The following is a 10427-nucleotide window of genomic DNA, read 5'->3' on the forward strand; positions in this document are numbered from 1 at the left end:
TTGAGAATGAAAATGTGGATTCATTCCCCAGGCGTGTGTGTGCGCTTTCCATAGGCCTGATCTCGATTTCTTCTTAAGCTGTTATGTCCTCCGAAGTGAAGCGGATTGGTCGGAAGCTAGACTCCAACAACATCGATACTCAAATAACCGGCTCTGATACATGGCTTAGAACCTTCAATATTTAGCCATTATTCCTAGTTCATGTGGTTAGGTACCAAAAGTGATAAATAGGCCCAATTTCTCCTTTTATGCTAGATTTTCTTATTAAATTTTTCTAGAGATTTCATTATGGACTACATATGGATGTATATAAACGTAGTTTAGACTTTAAAGTGTAGATTTACTTATTTTGCTTCTCATGTAGGAGTAGTCTTTTATTGAAATCTAGAAAAGACTTATATTTAGGAACGGAGGGAGTACTGAGATTTATGTAGAGCCCCAAAACCACGAGGAAAAGTACTTAACAGCTAGCATGGATACTCATGCGCTTGCTAGCCACATCCATACATGCAAATATAACCTGAAATGGATCGAGCTACGTAATCAGATCACTAGTGTGGTCAAAGATGTCTGGTTTGACACGGGAGACGTACAATTTCCCGTGCAAATTAGCCTCGATCGAGGCTGCGATGATAAAACAGGAGCCTCGAACGCGCCGGCGACACGCTAACTGACATGACGACGCCGATCATCAGTTGCCGGCCGCCGGGGGTGGCGGCGGTGGCCAGGTGAGATCCAGGCCGCCGAAGTCGTCCCACGCTCCCGTAGCGCCGGTGGGGGCGAGCGCCTCGTCACAGGCACCCCACGGCGCGAGCCCGTCGTAAAGGTGGTCCGTGGTCGCCGGCGTCGTCCATGGGAACCCGCCGAGCCTGAGGTCGAACTGCGGCAGGAAGACGGCGCCGTCGTCGGTGAGGAATGGGAAGTCCGGGAGGGAGCGCGTGTCCTGAAGGTCCGGCTGCTGCGCCAGCGAGTTGGACGAGGGCGTTTGGGGATCGGCGGAGGCCTTGCGGCGCTTGCCGGCACGGCGACATGCCCCGCCGACGGGCACGTTGCGGAGCGTGCCACCGTGCGTCCAGTAGCGGCGGCAGGTGCGGCAGTAGTGGCGCGGCTGCGTGGTGCTGTAGTTGTTGTAGTAGCAGAACTTGGTGTCGCTGGAGCTGCACCGCGGGCACTCCAGCCTCTGCTGCTGCTGCTGACTCTGGCCGTCCTTCTTGGTCACCGCGCTCTCCTGGTCACCACGCGCGCGCATCATTACGTACGTCGCTTGCTAGTTCAATGGAGACGTGCAGTACGTGTTGAGGAGAGCAGCGACTGACCTGCGGGAGTGGATGCTCAGCAGCGTCGGGGTCTTGGGCGTCGACGGGGCGCTTGGTGGTGGCGGCGGGGAGGAGGGAGGCAGAAGCTGGGGCCATCCTTTGCGGTGCGAGCAGAGCAGCGCATGCCCCGGCCCTCGCTTAAAAGGGGCTGAAGGCGGGCGCGCGTGGTGATCACAAGCTAGCTCTAACCGATCGAGCTACTCGTAGCTAGGTAAGTAGGGAGGGGAAGGAGAGAGTGAGACGTAGCGGTCAGTGTGAGCTGGATGGGCGGCAAGCGGCGGCGGCAATCAGATGATGATGGAGCTGACGGCTCAATCGATCGACGGGAGCGGTTGGGTGGTGGTTGTGGCCTACTAGTAGTAACCTATGTGAGGACGTGCGTCCAGTGGGTCTCCTATATATATAGAAGCCGGCAGAACTAGATGCTCTCCTTGCGTCCGAAGTTGCTTCCTCCACCGTGCACGAGTGCACCCCACCCGCGTCGCCGTCGCGTTCCATGTATGTCTGGCACGACCGGCGACGAGGACCCGACGCGCACGGCCATGCCTTATTAGCAGTAGGAGTAGGAGCGCTCAGTTTGCCGAGGAAACCGAACGGCAGGCCGGGTGTCCATGACTGGAGAGCTCTCGGTCGTGGTGGATGGATGGAATCTTGCAAGTTGCCGCTGGCGGCTAACCAGTCCGGTCCAGATGTGCTTGTAGACGTCAACCCGCAGCACTGTGCCGAGATACTGTGATGTGTTATCGACGAACGCGACCCAACTGCTCTGTACGTCTATACGTGATCGGCGAGCTGGCGTCGTCGCATCAACATCTGCCGTCGCCGCCACCTGGCCACGGCGCAGGCGACACGGGCGGCGGCGCCGGCCGGACACGCGGTGACACCGACGCATGCATCCATCCCACTGTGTTTTGCGTGCGCGGCGGGCATGAACGAGGAGTGATGGGGCCGGACGCGAGCTGGCGGTCGCGGTTCGTCGTATCGTATGCTCTGCTCGTCGCGTCAGGGTGACGAGGCCCGGGGCCCGGTGGAGTTTGGCGAGCTAGGCGATAGAGAGGACGACGGGGGACATGGTCGGTGCCGCTTTTTCTACGCGGCGGGGCCACACGCTGACGCGCGAAGGCGACGGCGCTGTCACCGTCGTGGGTTTTGTTTCTGCGTTCTCTCGTGGCTGGTCGATGCTTACGCGCAGAGGGCGCGACGGTGAATCTCGGACCGATCGACACGGTGGCTCCTCGCTGCCGATCGACGGCGCGATTCCGCGTCTCTCCTCCATCGATCGCTATGGTGGCTCCTCTGCTCGGCGTTGTCAAGAGTCAAGTTGGTGTTTACCCTTCAGGTTTCGGATCTGGTTACCCGCAGAAAAACAAACGGTTGTGCTAAAGTACATGGAGATGTGTACTAAATATTGCACATCTAACTCATCAGTTTTACTAAGTCTCATTCGACTGACGCTTCCTTATGTCCCAGTCAATGCTATATTCGTTTGATCTTGTATATGGAGATTCATGCAACATTTTTCTCTTTAGTATTTCTTTTATATAAATATCACTTGACTGAGACTTGTTTAAGTCTTAGCGGAGACCTAACCACACCCCTAAATCGTATATCATTGTTTTCACGGAGAGATTCGTACGTGTATCTTCTTAAAAAAATATGTTTGATTGAATCACTTAAATGCAATAACTAGGGACCAAAAAACAAATCTGTTAATTTGGACAATTTCCTCGTGAAACTTTCTCTTTTATGGTGGGGATGAGGGGATGGTCTCCAGACATCCGCGAGCCCAATTCAAGTCATGCTCGCCCATAGCCAAGCAAGCCCACCGTGGCCGAACTTCGGCGTTCGGAAGGTCACCGGTGTTGCTGCAATTCCGGCGCCGTTTACCTTGACTGCAGTGCTCTACGCCATCGTTCCCCTCCAACGGTTCTGTTTCTGACGAGGCGAGGCTCCGCGGTGGCCCTTGTCGTCTATGAGCTCCTGGCGGCAGCGGCTGATGAGTTAATTAAAGGTGGGGCAAGAGATCCGCCGAGCTACAGGGTTTCGGGGGGAGGGAGGAGGTGCGTGCTGGGGGGCAGCCGAGCGAGAGAGAGCAACGGAAGAAAATTAATCTTTTGCTAAGACTTGTTTTTAACTTCCGACTATTCAAATTTGAGCGACAATGGATAGGTCTCTTCAATTTGCCGAGTTAAACGGAATGAGGGTTTAGTTGCTACATAATGCTTCACATAAGACAAAGGGCAAATGGAGTGATTGACAACCTTAGACACCACCATCGCCCACCCCTCTTGTAGCCGCTAGGGCATTGTCCCTAGGCAAAGCCTGCATCGTGGCCGCTGTGGCACCGACGAGGAGGCTCCGGTCAAGGGTGGCTTGCTTGGAGGTGTCACTGTGAACGACGAAGGAGATGATGGCTCGACTATCGGCCTTCGTCAGGTGGTGCTCGAGTGGCGTTGGTGAAGCCTACCGGGCCGGAGGGATCCATAGCAATGATCTTAAACGGCGAACTTGCCTGCCTACTGGCTAGGTCACCCGAGAAGAGGGCGTCAGTGCAAGGTCCTGGACTACACCGCGCTCGACATCAGATCCAGACCTGTCATGCTGCGACACAAAATTTTGTTTTTCATGTTTGCTTCAGGGAGCCTTCATGTTTGGTTTGGGGCAGCAAGGCGACGACGTTGGCGAGTGTAGGTATATATATAAAAGAAATATTCTTCCCGCCCTATTCCCATTCCATTGGTATATTTATTGTCGGTGGAGTGTGTGGAGCCGTGTCTCCGGTAGCACCTCCTGGATCCGGTTGATTTGTGTTTTTGGTTATAACTGAAATAACATCTTTTAAGAAGTTACAAACACTTCTAGCCCCGCAAATTCCGGTACATGTCCATTTGTATGTCTGGATGTGGCCTCCCTTGGAGATGCCCTACGACAACACAATTACACATTTACACGCCCTGAATAGTATTCCACACACTAGTGAGATGGTGAGAAAAAATGGACGAGGTAACGGATCAAGCGGCGAGCATGAAACACGTACACGAAACACGTACGCATGCGAGTGCGTCTCGTACACGAAACACGTACGCATTCCGGCGCATGTTACGAGGTAACGGATTAAGCGGCGAGCATGTTGTGCTGGGTGCAGTCGAGTGTAAACGCGAGTTGAGTGTGCCGGCAGCTCGGAGCAGGAGTGCAAGCCTGCAAGGGAGGCTGAATAGAGAAATGTCGTGCACTTTCGGCGCCGCACGGACGTCAACCGCTGAGTCCAGAGACGTCTTCCAGAATTCTCGGCTTCATCCATTCCATTCCCACCCGTGCGTGCGTGCGTGCACAAAATAAACAATGCTGCAATGATCGAGTGACGATCAGCGCAGGCGTACGTAGGAATCATTTACCAGTTCCTGCATTGCACACGCATCCGTCGGGAGAGAATGTTCAGGCCACCAGCTCGCTTGCAACTGATGTCAAATTCTTCTTCAAAAAATAAAAAAAAATCAAGGTGAAATTAATTACAGTACAGGCCAAGCAAGATGAATTAAGATGGGCGTTGAAGGATTCCTCTACAGGCGACTGAGAAGATGTAATAGCATCACTAACAGGACATGTAAAATAAAAACAGGGCACTCAAAATCAGTTTTAGGGAGTCACCAAGAAATAAATATTAGTTTTAGGGCTCCAAAATGTTGATTTTAATGCACTCAAATTAATTCTGGCTTAGCAAATAATGTAAAATAGGGCATCCAAAATAACTTGATCATTGCATACTTTGGTCCAACCATACAAACATTTAAACTTTTAAACATGCAAACTTAAACATAGAATACAAACACCTACTCATGACTAGAGCGCCGAAGATCGTTCCAGTCAATGGCATCATCCTCATCGTCGTGGAGTGCATCGTCTGACTCGACATTGATCACCCTTGAGGGGCCAACCTCATCCTCCTTCTTGATCGCCTTGATCCATGGGGATATTGGAACTCCTAAATCAACTCATATGCAGGAAGTAAGTGGGGTGTTCCGGCGTTTCTAAAAACCCATCACGTTAGACGCGGCCCATCTCAAAGCACTTTCAATCTTTTTCCTTTTTTCTATCTCTTCCCAACATCCCCATGGGTAAGGACGAACAATTTGAAGAACACGACTACGTGTTGTCGTGTACGGACAAATGAGAGTTTTAAGCGGACGCATCTAGACAGCCATGTCCGTGGACAAATGATCAAATTAGCTAGTCCGATTAAAGATGCTCTAACCCTAATGAATTCAGACGTTACAATTGATTTTCCTGGACAAGAGGCTCACGCCTTGAATGGAACCACAAGTGGGATGATGCAATTGACTGCCCCCATTTTCTTCGTATAGAAAACTGTTGTCCTGCCGACCAACGTTTGCAGCGACAACGACTCACCACTAGAGCTGCAGGCGATCGTAACCGCGGCCGCATATGATTTTGCACCACTTGTTTAATTTCGAGCTCCATTAAAAGCTGCCTTCAAACAACTCGCAAAAAAAAAAAAGCTGCCTTCAAACAATGGTGCTCATGACCGTTATCCTGGCTGTGCTCGAACGGCTGCTGGTACATGCACGCACGCCTCCTAGTTCCCCTCTGGCCCGGCCATCTACTTTCAATTTCTTGTTGCAACTTACCATTAATATAAATAAATTTATGGGATGAAAGAAGATACAATAATATTTGTACGTATGTACATGCAAGGATGACGACTAGTTGCGGCCACATATTGGTCAACACCCAAAACACATCAAGAAAATGACAATTGCTGGTCATGTATCTCATCAGCTAATTTACTCTCTCGAAAGACAATTGCTGGCCATGGATCTCATCAGCTGGTTAATCTACTGTGGGAGCGTGATGGGTTTGTCATGCTAACACGAATTGTTTGTTAATTAGCATGATCTGCCACGGATCCACAAGAGCTTTCCAGCAGGATCCTGAAAACGAGGTGTCTAAAAAATCACGCATCTATCTGATTAGGATGATAGCGACCAAGGTTTAAGTTTAGGTTGCGGTTTGCTGTTTTGTGTATGCTTATTTTTAGAGTGTGTGACAGGAATGAAGTACATGCATCAGTGCATGCAAATTGTGAAAATAATTGTATGCCCGTGTGGTTTTATGTCGCTCATACAGGTCTGTATACTTTTTGTGTGGAGATCATTATTTATTTTTGGCGGAGACCACTATTTATAACCTGGACTTTAAAACAGTATTTCTTTTTTCAATATAGAATGAATACAAGCTCGATCAGTTTTATACTCGACTCATTGGCGGCTGCTTCTTTCTGTCAAGGATTGAGTTTTCCTTTTCTCTTGACCGATCAGGGTGGGAATTAAGAAAGTCTTAATAATTCTATAAATACGTTTAATATTCCTGTAATATCTATCTCATTTGCGAGTTGATATTGAAAACCAAAAGCGCACTAAATTTTGCTTTTGCTCTTTTGACAATAGATAATAATTAATAAGCTACCAAGAATGCCAACAGAGGAATATGTTGTTTTGACATTAACGGTGGCCCCAGTTCATATGTTGTCTTGACATTAACGATCGGACTTAAGAATTGTTCTTACGTTATGTTAGCTATATGGCCCTCAAAGTACACCAGATCAAGCAAGTAAATTCAACAAACGTCGGACAGTACTCGCGCGTACATAGTCTGAACCAACAACCTTTAGTTGGAAGGACAGAGAGCAACTGGTATTCTGGTCTCGTCCGGCTGCACCCAAACGTGGGAAGGATGTTTTTAAAAGTGGTGGAGAACGATGCTGACGATGTGGAGGTGTCCCTTCTGTGAGTAACACGCCGAAAACTGTCCAAGGGGGGAGAACGTGCGCCTAGGTGACTTCGACCATCTGTGAGTACTTGCTTGCTCATGGTTTTGATTATTCTTTCGTTTATGCAATACATATGCAATTTATGCTTGTTCGACACTGTTGGCTAGAAACGCCGGAATTTTCATTGTCCAATCATGTGTTGCAGGCTTGCATAGGATGCTTAGAAACTTATTAGTGCTGAATTCTGAGCCAAAAAGACATAATTTCATTATATAAATTATAGGTTGTTAAACTAACATTTCTTTTTATTGAGAGCTTTTGAGACTGGTCATAGGCTTACACATTTCATCATTCCACCTGTATTGAATATTGTCAGCATGTTCCCCTTCATATTTCCTTTTTTTATTCCTTTTTTGCTTGAAGGGAGTGAGTGATTCTTACCATTGCCATTTAATCATCTTAGGCCTCCTTTGGTTTGGAGGAAATTCATGAGAATTGTAGAGGATAGGATTCTTATAGGATTTTTTCCTTTAGAGCCATTTGTATCATAGGAATGGATACCTATTCCGACATAGGATTGGTTCCTACCCTTTACATTTCATAGGAAAATATAAATGAGCCTAGACTCAATGAAAAAATTCCTTTGGTGTGATCAAATGACATATTGTTTCATATTTCTCTTCATAGGATTTGAGATACATGCCATCTCATTTCCTACAAATTTCCTATTCCTACGATAATCCTATCCTATGAATCAAAAGAGGCCTTACCATTATTACTTCCAGTTCGACACAAAGTTCTACATATAAATGTACCATACTTTTGACTAACTGCCCAAGCATTTCAAGTTTTCAACAGAGGTAATGATGTGTTACTAAATGAATGAGGTGCATCGTGGTCGTCGGAGTCAAATAGGTCGATGATTCTCATGAGATGGTTGAAGAATTAGTTTTACACACATGCTTGCGTTGAGATTTTTTTTACTCCTGTTGCAACGCACGGGCATGTTTGCTTACCTACTAAGAAAGCAAATAGGTTTTCTTAGTCCGTCATGCTATTTTGCAAAAAAAAGAAACTCCCTCATATTTCTCTTAATCAATTCAATCTGTAGTCTGCTTTTAAGTCAGATTTTCGTTTTTTTAGAAAACCCGCCGATGCTTCTGGAAATCAATCCGCAGAAGAATTTTAATTCAGATTTTTTATTTTATAGAAAACCCTTTGGTATTTTGGTTAATCAACACGCAATACATATCAAATACTTTTTAAAATTATTCATATCTTTAGAACACTAACTCTAAATTGAAAATGTTATATATGAAATTTGATTAGAAAATGCTTAGAATTTGAATATGATGTTATTTACCTGTTAACAAATTTAAAATGCTATTTAGGATGCACCCTTAATCAATAATGCAGCATACATTTGTTTTTCATACCTGTGTTGCGCATGATCCGTCTTTCTTTCATGTTGCTGCCGATCCGAATTGAAAATAAACATCTCAGGTATATACAGGATGGGTCTATTATGATAACACCCTTAAGACCTTATTCTAATAACACCTGATGCTTATTCTGCTAACAAAAAAGAACAGCGCGAATGCCCCGAACTGAACTGCACAGTGACAAAACCTACCACCTACCCCACTAGTGCCCACCCGACCCACCCCACGCTCCTCTCCCACCTTCTTCCTCCTGCGGTTGCAAGAGCCCCATATCGCCCTGCCTTCCTCTGCGCGCAGCCGCGCCGACCACCCAGCGCCACCTCAATCCCCCGAGCCACCGTAGCCACCTCCGCCATGCCCTGAAGCCGCCGCTGCCGCCGCTAGGGCCTCGCCCCACCCCGCAGGCCCTTGAATCCCCGCGCCAACCGCCGCCCTCCCCGGCATCCCTCGCCGCCGGATCGGCCACCGCCAGCCTCCCTCGCCACCGGATCGGGCCGCCCCCGGCCTCCCTCGTCGCCGGGTCGGGCCGTCCCCGGCCTCCCTCGCCGCCGGATCGGGCCGTCCTCGACCTCCCTCGCTGCCGGATCGGGTTGCCCCTGGCCTCTATCTACTGGATTCGTAGGGCCACGCCCTCGCATGCCTCCCAGTGCTCTCCTGCCAGCTCCGCCCATCGCGATGCTGCTCGCCCGCTCTCCGCCATCAGCGGGGAGCCCCTAGCGACCGGATCCGAGCTCCTAGCAACAACGGCCATGGCGGCCGACACTTTTCCTTGTGGCCTACCTCCCGCGTCGTCCTCCACTTCCCCAAATAGCCGTCCGGCGTGCGCCACCACACGGCTTGTGCGTCCCGCCACCACTGCACGGTCAGCATAGGAAGGGCAAGCAACAATGGAAGGAGGTGCAGGGGGTGGATGGGGCAAAGCGGGCATTCACTTTAGCGGGGTGCCACCATGCAGCTCGGGCAGCATGCACGTGTGGTTTGGTCGTGCGTGGGAATGCACTGCACGACGAGCGACGGATCCGGGGCTCCTCCGACGTGCACTAGTGACGAAGTCTTTTCTCTCCCGACTGCTCGTTGCCTAATTCCCTCTGCTTCCTTTATTCTGCAGGTCCGGCAGCACTCCCGTCTTGCAATGCCGGCGTGCAGTCTGCCTATGTCCCTCGATGCGGTGCGGTGCATAGCCAGCGTGCGGTCGCCTGGGTCCTTCGATGGAGTGCCCTTTTTTCTTCAGATTTTGCTTGTGTACAACACTGCAGTGTGTGTGAGTCATTGGCGCGGTGCGGCTGGGCGTTTTGTTGCAGTTCTTTATTGTTGATTTTTCAGATTTACAAAAGACGTTGTAAGAAAAAAAATTGAAACTCACTCGACTAAAATCAACACATGCAATGCGTTCGGTTTTCGGATCTGGTTCACTTTTGAGAGTGATGTTGTTCACTTGTGCCGAACATGAAAGTGCTAAAAATTTAGGGCAACAACAAAGATAGTAATGAGGTTCACTTTGATATATGTCGTGGTTCACTTGCCTCCTCTCTGCAGTCCACTCTCGTTCACAAAAAAATTGAAAAAAAAGACAACAAAAACTCGTCTGAGAAAAATTACGTCCGACAAAAGAAATTATGCAGCTCGCTTCCCCGTCCGATGCAGTGCAGTTTTCATTCAGAAGCAGTGCAGTCGGCCGTATGATGTTGTTCATCTCGTAAGTGCAAAAAAATTGTTACGAAAGCGAAAAAAAATAATGCGTTTCACTTCTTGCTAGTGTTGTGGTTCATTTACACTCCATGTGAAGTGCACTGTACTTTCTCGTTCTTGAAAAAATTACGTTTGAATAAAAGAAACCATGCAGTTCTCTTACTCGTGTGATGTAGTGCGGTTTTTCGTCCG

General features: G+C 48.8%; 1 protein-coding gene across 1 annotated transcript; it reads right to left on the reverse strand.

The window, feature by feature from the left end:
• Window positions 1–377: 377 nt before the first annotated feature.
• On the reverse strand, window positions 378–1667 carry LOC119366401 (dof zinc finger protein DOF3.1-like). Its single transcript, XM_037632135.1, has 2 exons — window positions 1317–1667; window positions 378–1228 (listed from the first exon to the last, which is right to left on the reverse strand). The coding sequence occupies exons 1-2, from the start codon at window positions 1410–1412 to the stop codon at window positions 692–694; spliced, it is 633 nt and encodes a 210-aa protein (XP_037488032.1). The 5' UTR covers window positions 1413–1667; the 3' UTR covers window positions 378–691.
• Between the last annotated feature and the right edge of the window lie 8760 nt (window positions 1668–10427).

Source organism: Triticum dicoccoides, chromosome 2B (assembly GCF_002162155.2).
Source record: "Triticum dicoccoides isolate Atlit2015 ecotype Zavitan chromosome 2B, WEW_v2.0, whole genome shotgun sequence".
Lineage (NCBI taxonomy): Eukaryota > Viridiplantae > Streptophyta > Magnoliopsida > Poales > Poaceae > Triticum > Triticum dicoccoides.

What these genes read in the sequence shown, in the direction of transcription:
- LOC119366401 (XM_037632135.1), bottom strand. Translation starts at nt 1,412, where the DNA reads ATGGCCCCAGCTTCTGCCTCCCTCCTCCCCGCCGCCACCACCAAGCGC. An exon ending in CTGAGCATCCACTCCCGCAG is followed by an intron (nt 1,229 to 1,316) that starts GTCAGTCGCTGC and finishes CGTGGTGACCAG; the next exon opens with GAGAGCGCGGTGACCAAGAA.